General features: G+C 38.8%; 2 protein-coding genes across 2 annotated transcripts in view; both read right to left on the bottom strand.

Annotated features, from left to right (window-relative positions):
- fbxl22 (F-box and leucine-rich repeat protein 22) overlaps window positions 1-4136 on the bottom strand; it is a 12256-nt gene extending 8120 nt beyond the window's left edge. Inside the window, exon 1 of the mRNA XM_046037298.1 lies at window positions 1357-4136. Within this exon, the coding sequence (XP_045893254.1) occupies window positions 1357-1802 (446 nt within the window). The 5' untranslated portion in view covers window positions 1803-4136. The remainder of the gene's footprint in view (window positions 1-1356) is intronic.
- A 130-nt stretch (window positions 4137-4266) lies between these two features.
- usp3 (ubiquitin specific peptidase 3) lies at window positions 4267-16653 on the bottom strand. Its single transcript, XM_046037297.1, has 15 exons — window positions 16214-16653; window positions 15834-15894; window positions 15135-15272; window positions 14634-14717; window positions 14325-14403; window positions 13935-14014; window positions 10514-10627; window positions 10128-10241; window positions 9785-9934; window positions 8748-8854; window positions 8455-8535; window positions 8235-8353; window positions 7999-8112; window positions 6468-6535; window positions 4267-5405 (listed from the first exon to the last, which is right to left on the bottom strand). Exons 1-15 carry the CDS (start codon window positions 16302-16304, stop codon window positions 4961-4963), a joined length of 1845 nt encoding a protein of 614 aa, XP_045893253.1. The 5' UTR covers window positions 16305-16653; the 3' UTR covers window positions 4267-4960.
- Window positions 16654-18180: the final 1527 nt, after the last annotated feature.

The raw sequence follows: 18180 nt of genomic DNA, 5'->3' as shown, positions 1-18180 counted from the left end.
GCGTGGAGTCTTCTCCAGGAAGAGGCAGGCAGAGACAGACGCACATGTTCATTCCTCTGTCAGCAACAAAGAGCCAATTGTAGGCTCCACCTGCCTGCGTAAATCTCCAGTCTGCAGCTGACTGGGAGGGTCTGCGGCCAAATCAATCACCCCCACAGCTTCCCAGCGTCCCCTCCCACTTTGTCACGTGCACTCCGACAATTTGGGAGGACTTATCTGTATGCAATGAGTGTGCTTTAAGGGCGTTGAGACCCAGACAAAGTAGGTGGTTCTAGTTTTGACTGGTATCACAGCTCTCATGTCTTGCGTCTCACATTTCACAATCCAGGAAATCCTCCCAAGGCTTGTACACTGAGCCGATGAGCCAGCCCCTCTTCCCTTCTCTTGTCCCGGCCAGCTGTGGTGGCAAGACTCCCCTCACGTCAACCGTTATTACTGGCTGCCTTGAAGAAATTATCCAGAGACCTCATTACGCCTCTCCGGGCTGCACGCAGCCACGTACACAAGGCCAAAAACCAATACACGTACGTTTCAGTGACCTATCAAATCCAACTGTCACATCATTCAATAAATATAATTTGATATCTGACCACAGTTATGTTAGTTAATAGAATCAGTCTTCTGTCTCTGTAGTCAGCTCCTAATAGACCATGTGTTTATAATGATTTTGTTCACTGCTGCCTACAGCTTTACATGGCCCTTTCAGTAAGACATGTGCCTCTAAATGAAAACACTATTGTTCCCCTGTGGTGGCTGTGAATGACCCTGAATAATCTGGATATGATGTGATCATCCTCAAGATGAAGATCTTGAAGATGAAAAGTAATTTTTCAGACAAAAAAGTTTCATTGTTCATGTGTAACGCAAACCTGTGAAAGCTCATTTAGTTTTATTTGAGGGTGTGCTGTTAATTCAGCTCTATCGTCATATTTCAGCCTGTGGTTTGTACTCTTGTCCACCTAGATGTCAGGACCCCCACAGCAGGTCACAAGATATATGAGGGGTCGCAAGAGAAGTAATAAAAGAAAAAAGTTTCTGTTATCCAAAGTTTTGCTTATTGGACTTGGGGAAAAAAAGTCTAATAAGCAAATCTTTTTTTCTTACAGGATAATTTACTTATTGAGGATCCTAAAAGTTATTTATAACCCATAAACATGGGTTACGAGTCACAAGTACACATTGTTTTGTTTAAGGGGTCACAGGCCAAAATGCTATATTGTATTACAGTAAGGTACTAGTGTTGTTTTGTACACCCTCTGTTGGTCTATCTTATCACTGACCATTGTAAAATATCTGTTCATCAGCTGTCATTCCAAAAGATATGACAAAGCAGGGAAGAACCACACAAACACTCACATGTGGCAGACATGAGCCAGGAAAGTGCTGACCAGGCTTTCATGTTTACTGCAGATGTCCTTCTGAAACGAGCTCTTCAACCAGTCCTCAATGTTACACACTTGCAGGACCCTGCTGGAGTACCAGCAAACAGTCAAGTAGCGCAATGAGGGTCCCAGCACAAAGTTGTCCCTCCTCAGCTGACATGGGGAGCTGAAGTGGAGCAGATTCCAGAGCCAGGGGTCCAGGAAGACCCTACGCAGCTGATGACAGGTGAGGGACAAACTCCTCCGGCTGTCCTTGTCCAGGAAGGAGAAAAGGTGGAGGAGACATTCACGGTTGAGCTGGCTGAGATGCATGGTGAGCTGTCCCAAGGCAGAAAGAGGCCTCGTCCCTGTGGCGGTGATAGGCCTGCTGGCAAGCAGCAACAATGAGCCTGTAGCCCGTATTATGTGGCCTAGATACATGATTCCTCCTCAGGCACATGCTGGCGGCCTGCACATATATGGCCGTGGAGTGCAGGCTATTTTGGGAAGACAACTGCCGGCACGGTCAAAGATGGAAGTGTTGGAGCCATACGCTCCCTTTCCATCTGTCATGGCTCTCAACAGGCAGCAAGCACTGGACTGAGCCAGATGTTTACACTGCCCTGGCCTAGTTCTCAGATACACACTGAGTGACGCAAAAAAAGAGAAACACCTCCAAAATGTAGTGCAATACAACAGCCCTGCAGCCCCTCAAAATACCTCCCTAGTTAAAATAATCAGTTTTTTGGTGAGACCTAGTTGCACCTTCACTCAAAAATGTTTGTGTAATTTTGTCACTTGGATGTTCGACCTTCACTGTGCAGTTTGACACTAGAAGGCTGTCTTCACATTTATTAATTTTCAGAAGTATTTAAGTAGTATTTTGAAACGTCTTAAAACATGTCTGGAGGGCATCTTTAAGTTGTTTGTGCGCCATTTCAATTCTGATTATTTTTTTAAGATCAAAGTAGTGCAACAAATGGAGGTTACTAACATTTTGTCCACTTCATATAGGCACCATCACAAACATAAATTAAGTTGAATCAGCCTTCGCTGCACAGTATCAATGTTAGGTTTTTACAAAGGTAGTATTTACAGTAGAAGAAAGCTGTTGTACAACACAACCCCAAAACTCTCCTGTATCATATTCAAGATGATTACAGAACCTTAAAAAAATTTCATTACCCAAACCAGGCAGCGTGTGGCTTGGCCTGTGAGTGGAAGTCACGAGCAAAAGCAGTGTTGCGTAGGACTCTGCCTAAAGGAACAAAGTGAACTGACTCAGTGTGTGTTTGAAATTGCTCAATTGGAACACGGAGGACATACTGAGATGGTAAAGAGAGAAATACCTATATATATATATATATCTCATCACTCCACACATCCCCAGTTATGTCCTGTTCTACTTGTTACCACCAGTCTCTAAAAAGAAAACAAAGACATTTGGAAATGCTACTGTTGGGAGGCTGATTCGTCTGTACTGTGTCATGTCGTCCTTGAACGGGACCTCTGATCTGAAAAACACAAATGCAATGTGAGCTCATTATTAGCAGCTGTGATCTAACCTCCAAGAGAAAAAGGGAGGAAGTGGGGGAGGAGGGGGCATTTGTGTCATTAATGGGGACAGAGTAGCGAGCCCACAGCCACCTGTGAGCAGGCGAGGAAGAGCAGCTGTTCCTCATCATACAGGAGTGCTTGTTCCTGCCTGAGTAAGTAGGCTGACTGGCTGGCACGTGTCCCGAGGGGGGCTCTTATGTGTGAGTGTGCGTGTGGGCGGAGATCTTTGCTACAGGGAAGAGAAAGAAAACAACACAAAAAAGGCTTACTAAAAATGTGTTCTCTCTCCTCTAAGGCCATACTTATCAAAGGCTGTTTTCAATTACAAGCTGAAATAAGGGGACAATTATATTGGACAAATAAACACAATATATCTTCTGGTGTACATGTGTCCCGTTCACAAGATACGTGAAAGAACATTTCATAACTTGAACATCACCTTGTGCACATATGGTGCTGAATAACAAGACATTATCAGCTACAGTGTATGCTTAAAGAATTATAGGTTATTGTATCTACTTTTATATTGTCTAGGGCTGCGACTGCTTTTTTAAATTATCAATGAATCGGCAGATTATTTCATCTATTATTTGTTCATTTGAATACTAAAAGAAAACTGTAAATTGCTTGATCCTATAAGATAGGTGTACAACCCAAAGATATTCGGCTTACCATAAGCAAGACAAGAACAGTAAATTCTCACATCAAGAACCATCAAATGCTTGGAATTGTTGCTTAAAAAATTACTTAATGTACTAATTGTTTATCAAAATCATTACAAATACATTTCCTGTTGACCTACTAGTGATAAACTGTTCGTTTCTGCTCTACATTAACTGTCCTTGCCTTTGCCCTGCAGTTTAAATCATCTTGTTCTTAACAAGCAACTTAACTAACATCCGTGAACACTAACCAATTGTCACATTATCACATTTTCTGAAACACCAGTATTTTTCAACTATAGTGCCTAACTTTAAATCCTACACCAGATTTAAATTAGGTGAAACAGAAACTAACTCCATTTGGATTGTTAATCTAGCAAGATTTTTCCCCATGACAGTAGAGCGGTACAATTTTAGGCCTTTATCATACTAACTTTAGTCATTAAATAATAGTATTATAGTAATTAATAATAGCTTCTGCAATTTAAAAGGATTAGACATTAGCACCTAGTGCATAAACATGTCAAATGCTTAAGAGTAATGGTAGAAATATACAACCTTGTCTTCCTTGTTTAACTGCTACATGTAGACTAGCTGTGGTAATGGATTTTCAGGAAAGGGTGAAAGATAGATTTAAAAAACAAAACAAAAAAACCCCCAAACATTTGAAAAAAAAAAAAAAAAAAGATTCTCCATTGTATTTTATCAAGTTCACTTTCCTTGATGCATGTTTTAAAAAAGCATTTCATCAGGGCCCGTTGCTATGCCCATTTCAGATCAACAGAAAACATTAAATTATACTCACATACAAACTAATCAATTTGTGAATGATCCTTTGTTTCACATTGGTTCTGGTCAACACATTAAACAACTTTCTAAAGCCTCAATCAGCAGCTAATAATCAATAAATGCATTGCATTCTATATCATAAAATCTCCCCTAATAAGTGGAAAACAGAACTATGAGGTTCTCAAGAGGTGGAAATTACAAAATTAGAAACTTGAAAAACATTAGAAACTCCAAATATTGTTACATGACACAGTGTCTTGACACAATGAATCTCAGTCTAGGCTAAACGTTGGACCAACTGAGGTTTTCCAAGGCTACAGTTTTACTTCATTATTTCAAACAATCACCTTTGGAATCTATTACATACGGAGAAATGTACCTCAACTGAGGAATACAACATCAAGGAAATAAATGCAGAAAGTCATACTAAACAAAACTCAAGCAGCAAATAATACATGATGCTGTCATGCAGTTCATAAAAAACAAAAGACTTGCACATACGTTAAACGTGAAAATTAACTATTTAAATCAAGCACTGTGAGAAATGTGACTAGGGTGAAGTCAAAATGGAGTGAGGAGGCAGTGGCAGAATTATTGTGCAGCAGCTTCTATAGCTTGGCCGCCTTCCTCTGAGGTATCCCTGTCTGTGGCAGCCTCCATAGAAGCTGTGTCAGCTTTATGCAGTTCAGCCATGTCTTCACCCACATTTTCCAACGCAGCAATAACAGGTGCTGCCACGTCCAGGGTATTCATGTGTGAGGCTGCCACATCCATGTCTGTGGCAACCGTGTCTGCAGCTACCTGGTCCTGAGCAACTACTTCAGAAGAAACACTGTCCACAGCAGGATTGTTAGTGGTGGTGCTGTTCGTGGCAGTCTTGTCTGAGGCCACCTGTTCAGTCCTCTCCACGTAGAAGAGGATGTAGGCCTTGGCCTTCCTCACTGCCTCCTCATTGGTCAGAGTCACTGTGCTGTCGTTGAAGTGGTACCAGCGGCATTCGTGGCTGCCATATGCTGTATAATGCCCAGATCCAACCCTGTTAACACAGACACATGTATCACGTTCTGCTGTGTGGCTTCTTACAAGACTTATACTTCTGCTCAAGTGAGAGGACCATGTTCAGCTTGACAACACAGTAGCAGTGCAACATCGCCACTTAGAGGCCAAAAAGTAAAACAGCAGCAGTTCTTCCTGGAATATCTAAACACATTTTCAAGGACTCTCAGCTTAATGCCTTTCAGCATTTAGTGGCTACATGAATTTTTAAACTACAGCTGTTCACAGGGCTTTAACTAAATTGGATCTGGACTGTTTATGCAGCAATTTGGTGACTGCAGCCAACTGTGGTAGGCAGAGCTGATCAACAGATAATGTATAGATTTATGGTTGAGTGTTGTTCTTTTTTAATGTAGGGATCTTTAGGGAAAAACACGTATTGACCCCAAACAAGTCTGAAATATACAAGATGCTGTATGTGCTTATTTAGAGCAATTAGCGGATACTTTTGTCCAAAGTGACTTACAATAAGTACATCTGACAGAAGGAAGTGAAAAAGCAATAGATCACTGTTGGAAGAGTAAGAATGTCAACAGAACAAGTTTCAAGCACTCATAACTGCTAGGTTAGATTAGAGGGGGTTATGCAGAGTCCAGATGAACTCTGAACAACTGAGTCTTGAGTCTCTTGCAGAAGCTGGTAAGCGACTATGCTGTCTTGACATTGGCCAGGAGCTTGTTCCACCTTTGCGCCGCCACAACAGAGAAGAGTTGTGACTTAGTTGAATAACTTTTACTTGCTCTGAGCAATGGTGGTACCAGCCAGCCAGCAGAGGTAGTTGAGCAGGGCGCTCAAGCTGAAGCATAAGTTATTACTAACGGCCAGAGGTAGGTGGGGGCAGTTCCACTGACAGCTGTGTAGGCCAGTACAATTGTCTTAAATCTGACGCGAGCTACTACAGGGAGACAGTGGAGGTCTTGGGAAAGGGGGGGGTCACACGGGAGATTAAAATAGTAAATGATAATTAAATTGATGAAACTAAACTAAAACAATTTCAATATCTCCTTTTGTGTGTTCAAACTGGGATACTTCATCTACTCACCCAGAACCGTGATGCACTACGACAGCAGCAAGGTCATACAGGCAGTTTTCTGGTAATGAATTCTCTGGCTGCAAACATAAAAAAATGTGAGATAAGAATTTCATTTCTGCCCTCTCAATTCCACCCACAACAAGACTTACAACTTAAGGAGACAGACCACTTAGCATCTGTACACGTATGAATGACAGAGGTTTCACTTTCAGACAAGCAGACACATAAATGTAAGTAAAGTTTCTCATAAAGATTATGGCACTCTCAAATGCCAAAAAAAAAAACTGTGTGGTTACAGAGTCAGCATGATAGAGGACTCACAGGTGTTTTATACATGGAAGAGACGTTTCACAAACTCAAAAATGATAAAACTTAAAGACAATAACAAAACAAGGAATCATTTGAAGGGAAACTCGGTTTTTCATATAACAGCAGGTAATTATATATTATATATATATATATAATAAATAATTAATAATAAATGCACTGCAACAACACAGTTCATTGCCCATTACAGTCTATTTCTTTTTATAACCATCAAATTTAATGATTAATTTTACTACTGATAAATCTGTCAATTTTCTCTATTAATCATTTAGTCTACAAAATGTTAGAAAGCAGTGAATGAAAATGTCTTGTATTGTGTCACCAACAGTCCAAAGCCCATAAATAATCAGTTTATTACCACTGAAAAAAAGCAAATGCCCACATTTCAGAGGCCAGATTTTAAGCATTTTTGATAAATTAACCAACTTTCAAAATGGGTACATGATTAATTTTATGTCGATCAACTAATCTATCCTTGCTCTATTAGTGTGGCCACATAATACAATTTTAAGATATTTCCCATTATTTCCCAGATGTGTCTCTGGTCAGCCAGCAGAGGCCAGCAGTTATCTCCCTGGTTGCAAACTAATTGTTTTTTCTCTCTGGATACAAATCCATCATCAGCGGACTGTCAAAGAGGAATATTCAGTTTGACCAAATCACCAGTCTGAAAAAGAGCTATATTTCATACAAAAAGCTCCTATATCTACATTTCAAAAGGTCTATTCTTCACACACTCTGCAGCTTCTTGGTTTGTGCCCAACATACAATGCAGCTGTTACAGTTCAACATCATATTCACATGCATTGTGAAATATCTTACACGCAGTTGTCAAGCACTTTACTTTCCATGGTGTGACAAGTGCCTGACTCACTTTTTACCAAACCATACCCTTTCATTACAAAAGGTTTAAATTTGGCACAAGTACACTAAGTTCTTGTGGTATTCTGACGTTTCCTACAAGTATGAATGGCACTACCAATAAAATTTCCACTACAACCACATGACGTCAGCAAACCTGTTTTTTTCTTGGAATCTTCCAGTGGACACAGAAAAGCAGAGATTTCTTATTAATACAAGTATTAATAAGCTGAGAGGATGTTTTGCATACTGTATGGGTACAGCAAGTGTTTTGGAGTCCACAAACTGACGCTAATTTTTAGAGGCTTGAACTGAAACAGTTGTAAAGTTTCATACTGTGACACTAGCTCACCTCAAGTAAGTAGCTCCTCATGTCCAGGCCTTTCAGTGGAAATTCCACATAGGTATCCACCTTGTTTCTCAAAAAGGCTGTCCAGTGGAACCTTTTTAGGTGGAGACACAAAACCTACAGATGGAAGTGAAACCTCCAATTATAACACTTTCATCTTCCCCTACTACTTCATTTTCATTAGAATACATTTAAAATTATTAAATTGTAATAAAATAATTGAGAATTTCGTCTCCTACCTTTGGCAGCTTCTGGATCCAGAACTTCTTAGTGGATTTCTGTCGTTTTTTACACTTATGGCAATAGTACAGCTCTGTTTCATCAAGTTCTTCCAGGTCAGTGAAGCTACGTAAGCAGTCTAAACCAAAAATGTTGTCATTAATCTCAGCAGTACACATTTAGAAACTAATAAAAAAAAAAAATTATAAAAAGTCTAACCTCTGACCATGGGAAACTTACCACGTAAGGTGCATGTTGGCCCTGCCTCCTGGTCCTTACTTCTCTTTTGTCTGAACTGGCTGGGAATGTCCAGAGACAGATCTGAGAGAAAAAGAAAGGAATTAAATTATCTTATGTCATACGTCATCAGGCTGTCTTTAATAATTTACCCCTCAGTCATCATTTTTACATTTTTAGGGAGTAACACTAACAAGAAGGTTTGCTGGGAAAAATGGCAAAAGGACATAAATATTAAGCTTTTCCTTAACTTGCTGTGTGTGGTTATTTACTAACAAAAGTTGTTGCTGTATTACCAAGAAATGGATCAAACTTCCGAGATTCTGTCCCACATATCAGGCAGTTGACTTCATTCTGAAGTATGCCACCAAAAATGGATGTGACGACACTGGCAGTCCCATTTCTGTTAAGAAGCAAAAAGGTAAACACTAGTCAATAAATGCACATTAATGTCTTCTGGTATTCAAACAATGCATAAGCAGAAGAATATGTAAACATCATATTCTGCATTTTGACTAGGGCTGAATGATTAATCGTTTTCAAATCGAAATTGCCATTCCATTCCGCTCTCTACAAGCCAACGTTACCTATTCACATGGAGCATTTCAGAATAAGAGCGTTTTGCCCGTTGGAATTTGCTTGTTCAGATTTTGCTTATTTGTTCAGTTGTCCTTGATTTTTGTGCTTCTACCATGGTTAAGTAGGCTACAAAGTTAAATTGTTTCTTTTTTGTCTGTTTTAACTGTGTTAATTGTTGATGTACGATTGGGAGTCTGCAAAGGGTGTTTTATTTGGAATATCGACCAGATTCTCTAAGCCGTTCTGTGTTTGACTTCCTGCCTGGTTCATCTGTTCTTTGCTGCTTGACGTGGCTTCAGTCAAAAATAGACTGGCAGTGAAAATTGAACTTTAGCAAAACTTAAATCGCAAATCGAACCCAAATTGCTCTGGCAGAAAAATCGCAATTACATTTTCCCCCAAATCGTCCAGCCCTAATGTGGACCAGTAAATGTTTACTGACTAGTAAATGTAACAAATAAGCATTTTTACTGTAAAAATGACTACATTCCTGGATCTGATCATTACAACTTCTAAAAGGTTAAAAGCACAGAATTAAAAGTAAACTGCTTTCAATATAAAAATAAGTAGAAAAATAACTTTCATAAGTCATGTCATGGACAACTGACAGCATGTCTACAATGCTAAATCTATATACTTTGTCAGTGTCAAAGTATCAACTGGAAACCAGCAGAAACATAAAAACACATACATAAACTGGAAGAAACAAATGATGGTTTGAAGTTTATTTAAATGAAGTTTAAGACGGGCTTACATGCAGCATTTGCCCTCTGCGGTGGAGAGTCTGACCGCATCCTGAGGTGAGACTGGGTGTGGCGCCCCGTTGCGACTGTACTGGAGCTCCCTGTGGAGGTGGTCCAGCAGGTAACGCATGAACTCATGGGCATCCTGCTGCTGATAGCCCCTGGATACACAAAAAACAGATTTAAATGACATTACTGTAACCGCCCACAATATATTGTCCCAGTCTGTGATGCATCTTAATAATAATATGCTACACTTAAGCTCACTGACAGAAAACAGTACTGAGAAGAAAACTGTTTACTCAACACTGGGAGCTAATTCTGACGATGATGCTTTGTACGATATTGGCATACCTGAAACTTGGCATGATTTTCCATATAGCGTAAAATAAGGAGTCTGGACTGAAGGCGGTCTGGCTGCCTTGCCACAGGGAACAAAGGGTTTTCCTGAACTCCTCCACCAAAGACCTATTCGACATAAAGCAACCCTGTTACCACGCTGCACAACCTGGGACAATCAACATCTGGTCTAATAAAAAAATTAAAAAAGAAGACTTATAAATACTTCGCAATTCTTGTCTTCCTGAGCAGCAGATTAAAGCTAATTACTGCTATAATAAAATATGTCTTCCACGATTACTCACAAGAAACATTTTTTTAAATTTCACACTTTCTGAAATTAATGTTTAGATCAATGCACTCAGCCCAAAAATCTTCCCTCCTCTAGAAGAGGACCTTACACACTGTTGTCCCCTTGGCTGCGGGTGTGGTACATCCGTCTTCCTGCCGTCTTACCACTGCGTAGAGCCACTGCAGGCAACTCTTTGAAATAACAGCTGAACTGCTTGATGTTGCTGTGGAAAAAAAAATAAAAAATGTTTTGTTTGACACCAAAAATTATGATCAACTGTGTAAGTGGTCTAAGCATGTTGGTTTAGAAACGTAATTCTCTTGAATGATCATATAGATGTTTTCTATGTTACTATTCTACTACTTCTATGTTATTACCGATGACCCTCCCCAAAATCATGCCAGTTTTTTGAGGGATTTTTTTTTTTTTTATGTTTTCTCGGTTTCCAGGCTGCCATTAGTTACTGTTCACTTACTGGTACTGTACACTGTTACGTGACAATGCAGTTGAAGGTAGAGATACATTTGACAAACAACAACCATTTCAATCAAAGAAAATAAACCAAATTATGCCATGCAGAGCCATACTTTTCAGCTGCCTATTCAAATATTGGACATTATAGCTTCTCACCAACCAGTAGACATTGCATCTCAAAGGAGAAGCACTTACAACTTTTTTTGCCATAAGGGCTATACCCAACTAAGGTTTTTTAGAAACCCAGCTTCAAACTCATTTAGCAGTTCAGTTCTACCATTCATCTACCTCTACTTCATGCAGTACTAGTTCCTGCAATATTTATACAAATGTAATTAAAATGTAATGTTATTTGATGCCTTTTTATTTAGACAATGAACATTAAATTACTAGAAATGCTATATTATTCATGGCCTCCACACAATTAGTAATACACCAGCTTCCCCACGCTGTGTTGTTGACTAGCTTGTCGACCTGTCCTACTCTTTAGATGACTGTTTTGTTATCTATTCTCCCTTTCAACTGTAGATTAAACTGAAGTATATCAATGTGTTTCCTTAATGAATATTCACTGATCTCAATAATAGATCCACATTAAATTAGTGATAGACCGATTTACCGGGCCGATATCAGGCATTTTGAGGTAATCGGCATTGGCAGATACCTGCACTCACAAATGCAATCTTTAGTTTTAGTATATAATGTAATGTATTAGTATTTTTCAGTAATCTACAGTTATTCGTTTCAGTAACAGGATCTTTTCAGTAACTTAATTATAGTTTTATTAAATGACATACAAAAAAAACCCCATTCCTGTTAACTTTAGCTCAAGTTACAGTACATTCTTTGATGCAACACTTCTTTGTAAGGCTTAATGACCAGTATAAGCTCTAGTGTACTTGATACGTCTCCATATTAATCCGTTATTAGTCATGATGTGAAATATACACAAAATTAAATACTTGATGGTAGGCCATCATCTGTGCAGTATGGACGGGGATACATATTTTGGCAGACTGCATGTCCAGCTTGGTAGGACCAGTAGGCTACTGTTATCGCTTTTTGTGTATGAAAAGTGGTTTAAATGCAATGTATTATTAAATTGTTATGATAATAATTTACCCTTTAAGGAGGGGGACTCAGAACAATTTCCAGCATATCCAAAGGCTATCCATGCAATGGAAACATGGATTAGAAGGACAAAATATTGTCTACAATGCTGCATTCAATTTAATGTACATTTCGAGTCAAGTAGATTAATGTTGAGGTGAGCAATGTGTTAAACTGATTAAGTTACAGTGATCTTGATTTTACAGTATCGATGGGGTAGATATTTGTAAGAGCAGCTTACTTGAAAAATGTCACAGTCTGTCTAGATCTAACAGTAACATGGATGACTAAGTGTTCAACTACGTGCTCAGTTATAACATCGTCAGACTATGGCGAAATAAATGTTTGCTTTACGAGGGAAACTGAAACTGCTCGTTTTGTTTAGACATTCTCAATTCAGTGCAATGAATAAATCATTCAAAGTTCAATAACACGTAACGTTAGCCTTTAAAAGCATTCTTATAATCCGTGTGCTAGCTTGCTCTGCAAAAACCTTGTTGATAAAACAATACTAAAAACAATAGATTAAACGATCCACATTTACTTATGTGAAGTTGAAAGTCCGCCTTCACCAATGAATGCACACGCGCTCCCGTGGAAGGGTAAACACTTTCTATCAGGGATAGTGAAGTCCTTATAAAACATGGCTCTGGGGATAACTACCTTGGCACGACACCTGTCAGTGGCAGTGTAACGTCCTAAAGGATCCGACTACTTGAGACACATTTGTTCTGCCTTATCGTCACGAGGAAGATATATTACTATGATTATTGTAGACTTTTCGTTCAGAGGGGGGCCATAGGGGGGGTCCAAGGTCTGTGTTACAGGGCACTGGCCCCTGCTGCCCCCCCCCCCCAATACCGCCACAGATCATGGCTACTTGAGAGCACCAATTGGCGATGTGATCGCCAGGGGGCGGTCTTCCGTTGCAGCAAGTCAGTGAAATGCCAGCATGTAAGAAACAGGCTTATTAGCTTTAAGAGAAACCACCAGAAACGTCTGTAAATGCACAGGCGTGCTAATCTCGATAACCCAGCTGTATTCTAACGTTAACATATCCTTATTAGCTAGGCTACTTACAGTTAACTTGAATGCATTAGTTTTTCTAAAAACAGATGGCTCCTTTACGATATGTGTGTGTGTGTGTGTGTGAGAGAGAGTGAGTGAGTCAATGCGCTGCATGCAGCTCCGCAATGAATTATGATTTTAATAATTTTAAATAGTCTATAGTATGTAGCGGTCAGCGTTGATATTGAGGTGTGTCATGTCGCCACAAATAAATCAATGACTGGGAAACACTGCAGTGGGGTGCAGATTCTAGAGACTGTTTTTATGTCATCTTAGCTCTGATAGTGAGTTAGTTAAAATCCTTAATATCGGCACATGAAAAACCAATAGCTAATCATCCCTTCAATCGTCGTTAAGCAATCCAATTGCCAATCGGAACAAGCCTAATTCCTTATTGACTTTAAGGGGGAAGTCAAGGCTGCCAGGCAAAGATAATATAAATGCAACAACTACATACTTTATACAACTAGAAATTCACAGCAATGAATTAGCTTCATAACGCATATTTCAAGTTTCTGCAAATTGATTTTTAACACCCTACTGAAATGAATAAAAACAAATGGCTGCCTGGAATGTAGGAAAACAGATTCGATTTATTTCAAAAAGCTATTGTATATAGCTTTTGATATTAAGTAACAGTGAAAACATACCAGTATAATCCTTTAGGAACCAGGCAAAATATGTGTTAGCTGGAAAATCTAGCCTTTGACTGTGTCTTGTTTCCAAGCAGCTTGTGTAATTCCCCTTACTGTGCCTCAGACTGTATTAATAAAGGATGACTGGTTGTGGGGCCCGGGGTCTGCAGGGGCAGAGCTACTGAACCATGCTGCAAACCCAGTTTATCACCCACACATCTCATCTTCAGTGCAGAGCCTTACCTGAGGGACTGCAGAATAGCATTCATGAAGCATGTGTTGCCTAAGTTCCGCAGGCCTGTAGCACCTAAAGCTGCCCCATCCTGACGCAGACAAAAAAAAAAGTTGACAGAAACACATGTACATTAAAAACCTTAGGAAGAATTATGACTAAAAAGCAAGTTGTATGCTAACATTTTAAGATATCATGATAGTCACTTGGGGTAGAGCTCTATAAAGGCTGATGTGACTTATTTAATAGGAGCCATATCTCACTGTGTGAACATGGACTTGGAACATTTGAGCATCGAGTTTGAGTGGTAGTAGTCTTTTGTGCTAAGACAAAATTGTTGAGCAGCTGCAACTTTACTTTTTCTTACAAAGAAAACAATCATAATAATTTCAGGCACTTACATTGACTTTTAACAACTTGCTGTCTGGAGCTGGGCTTTCAAGTTTTCTTTTCCTCTGTCTGTCACCCATCAGTGCTGAGCTGAAAGACAGAAAAACACTTCATCTGAACAATGATCACTCATTAAGCACGTAGTGAAACATCTTTAAAAGGCATCTTCCTGATTGGCAGGCACATCTAAAACGTCAAACTATCAGAACTATTTCTATATCTTAATTGTTATTTACATAATTTGGTGTAATGATAACAGAGTAAAACAATGAAACAAAACCAACACATTGAAAGATTTTATTCTTGAGATTAGTACTTACTTTTCTAAAGTTTGAAGCTGTTCCCTCACCTTCTGCACCTGCCCGAGTTTGGTGTCATTGACAACAAAGTCATCACATCTGTAACTATAAAAATATTTGAAAGCACAAACTTATTGGGGATTTGGACAAGAAAACAGAAACAAATTATTGTAAATATATAGTGTTGTGTTTCACTGTGGTAGCATGCAACAGTTAACCACACATGTGAAATGTGGCAGGAGTGATTTTCATCAATTACATCTGACAACAGTTTAAACAATTTGTATCACGGTGTTTTCCTTGAAATTAAGCCATGATCATTTGTGGCAAGTAACCAGAAGAATGTTGGATCACTTGCAAAGTAACTGATAAGCCAATGAATAAATTATTTATATAAACATTTTGGTTCCAATTACCACACAATAACAATGCGTTGATTGTTGTGTGTACTTTTGCAGGCCCCCACAGTGAGTCACAGATTGCAGACATACTATAGATAGGTTGGTCATGAAGGACACTCACCAAAATACACTGAAGTTGCTGCAGTCCATGCAGACAGAATGATGGCATTTCTCTTTCTCCTGTTTCTCACCCTTCTTTTGACTAATGCCAAGGACTTGGCTCTCTTCAAAGTGTTTCTTTGCATGTCCATTGACATATCTATATATAAAAAGAGATTACTTTATCACACATAACATCTGGAACCACCTGCAGATAATCTAACACATACAGTAGAAGGTATTCGCCAACAGTATTCTCACAAATGTCATGAAAGAAAGTAAAACACCACTTGCTGATGTTTTTACACAATCTGCAAAGATTTTTCTAACAATGATATTTAACCCATTTACAAAGTCCAGACTACATTCCTGTCTCCAATCAATAATGGTGAGTGGAAATAACTTACTTTATCTCCTGTTTGGATTTACAGGAAATAAATCAAAACTCAAAAGTCATCAAATTTATCTATTTTAACATTACTTAACATTGTTTAAAATTTTAATACACACTCACAATAATGTGTATACTGTTTTCTTTTTTTATAGTTAAGTGGATAAAATGTGTTTTAATCCACTTCATTAAAAGGAGTCTTTGAGCATTCTGGACATACTTCCAAAACAGTGGTACGTCTTGTTCGCAAAAACAAACAAAACTGATCTCAGTGGCTAGGGACTGACTTGCGTAGACTAGCCTTTACATGGTTGTATAACAACAAATTACCTTCCACAATGGACCATCAGACACGTAAGGCAAATCCATGGACTTTTATTAGACCTGCAAACTGGAAATAAAAGATGAACCTGTCTTAATTGAGAAGTGTTACAGCTTAAAAGACAACGTATTGCTGGGATTTGCTTTTGGGTGGACCATGCTTTCAGGTGCCACAGGGATATTCTGTAAAACAGCTTGTGAATTGTGATCTGCCCTTGTGATAGCTGTTGTGTCGACTAGCAGCTAACGTTACATTATCTATCCATCATCGGTGCCATCAAAGACTGGGATCCAAGATACTGCATTAGACACGAGATTTATGTTTCGCTTAACGTCCATTTTTAGTAACATTAACGTTATGGCTAAAAGAAAGGATGGCGAACACTTACCGTTGCAACACCAGGAGGACGGAGTTCCGTTGGGGAACCTGGAGGAATCGGTAGGAGAGCTAACGTTTGAGTTCAGATGAGGGCACTCCATCAATATACAATTGTAAGTCAGCTAACCTTAGCCAACACTACAACACCAAAGGTAACGAGAAACAGGGCAGCTAACGATAGTTAGCCAATTAACCTCAACTAGCTAGCTCACGTTAGCTGGCCAACTACTTCTGTTCGCGAGCGCACGTTTTCCTGTTTTTGCTAACGCTAACACATTTGGTAGCTACTATTTGTCTTGAACAATTTCAGGGTAGAATACTTCACATAAAATAAAGGCAATACTGTTTCCACCCTGACATGCTGAAAGTTAAAATAGTAACGTTATCTTTAGTGTATGTGCCACTAGATAACTGCTGGCGTTTGCCACAAACAAATGGAAACAACTTCAGGAAGTGACGTAGAATCTGCCGGCTCGGCCGATTGCAAAACAAAGATGAAAAAGCTTCTGACAGTAACACTGCACTACTTCCTTCTTCGCTTACAGTCCCTGGACCGCTTAGATTCTGTATGTGTCTCATTTTGGCTCGGTTGTCTTTTTGATTTAATTTATACCATAGACTGTATATAAAAAGATTTATACCCACTGACATTTGGAAGCTGTGATATTTAACATGATCAGGTTTTTAGACTTAATTTTATATGTGTCACCGCGGCACGCAGGCGTAGTAGTGAAACACTTTCTCGGGCAACCAGTTATCTGAAAGTAATAGAATTACTTTCAGATTAAAAAGTACTTTCAGATTGAGAGTAATAGAATTACTTTCAGATTACTAGAAAGTAATCTGATTACTGCGTTTCACACGGCTAACCCTGGTAACTTGAGAGTAATCTGATTACTGACTTTCACACGGTTAAACCTGATATCTAGAGAGTAACCTGATTTCTGCGTTTCACACAGTTAAACCTGATATCTAGAGAGTAATCTGATTACTGCGTTTCACACGGTTAAACCTGATATCTAGAGAGTAATCTGATGACTGCGTTTCACACAGTTAAAACTGATAACTAGAGAGTAATCTGATTTCTGCGTTTCACACAGTTAAACCTGGTAACTAGAGAGTAACCTGAATTCTGCGTTTCACACAGAGTAACCTGATTGCTAGAGAGTAATCTGATAAAGAACATATGTCGTTTTTAATAGTTATAGTTAACCCACGTTTTAACAATACTTTCATAAACTATTAGGCCCACCATCACTAAAATTATATAATCTATTCTTATTTTAATTTAATGTATTAACTGTGTGTTTGTAAACTGATAGTTTGAGTTACACTCATCACCAAATTTACATAATCTATTCATCGTTTGATTCAATGTATTAACTATGTGTGTTTGTAAAGTGATAGTTTGAGTTACACAGGTCACCAAATTGGACAACAAGTGACTGCTTGCTCAAATAAGAAACTCACTACATATTTCTCAAGATTAGGCCATGTGTTATCAATTGTTTTGGCATTGTGACAATACCAGACCAGTGACACCGATTAATGACAGGTTATAATGTTTGGCTTTAATATTTTGCCCATATGGATTTTCACATTGAGCATATGAGTCTGAGAACAATATGACTAAATTGAAAAGCAATATGATCAATTTTGTTTACGATAAACCTTTATTTTCATCACATGTGATGACTAATACATTTTCCTACAAATGGGATCTGGACCAGACCTGTCCAGGGTGTACCCCGCCTTTCGCCCGATGCCAGTGGTACGCAGGATAAGCGGTTGACGATGGATGGATGGGATCTGGACCTCAAAGATAGGAAAGATAGCTTTTATTACATTCTTTAAATAATGAATCATGAAAAGTCATTTCACTGCAACAATATACTGAATGCTGTTTTCCAAATTTTTTTTATTTAAATTAATATATTTTGTTACTCTCCAGGTTCACACAAAATTATAAAATGGGGA

This window comes from Micropterus dolomieu, linkage group LG22 (genome assembly GCF_021292245.1).
Source record: "Micropterus dolomieu isolate WLL.071019.BEF.003 ecotype Adirondacks linkage group LG22, ASM2129224v1, whole genome shotgun sequence".
Lineage (NCBI taxonomy): Eukaryota > Metazoa > Chordata > Actinopteri > Centrarchiformes > Centrarchidae > Micropterus > Micropterus dolomieu.
The sequence above is the reverse complement of the archived record's forward strand: the minus strand, read 5'-3'. Positions and strand labels throughout refer to the sequence as shown.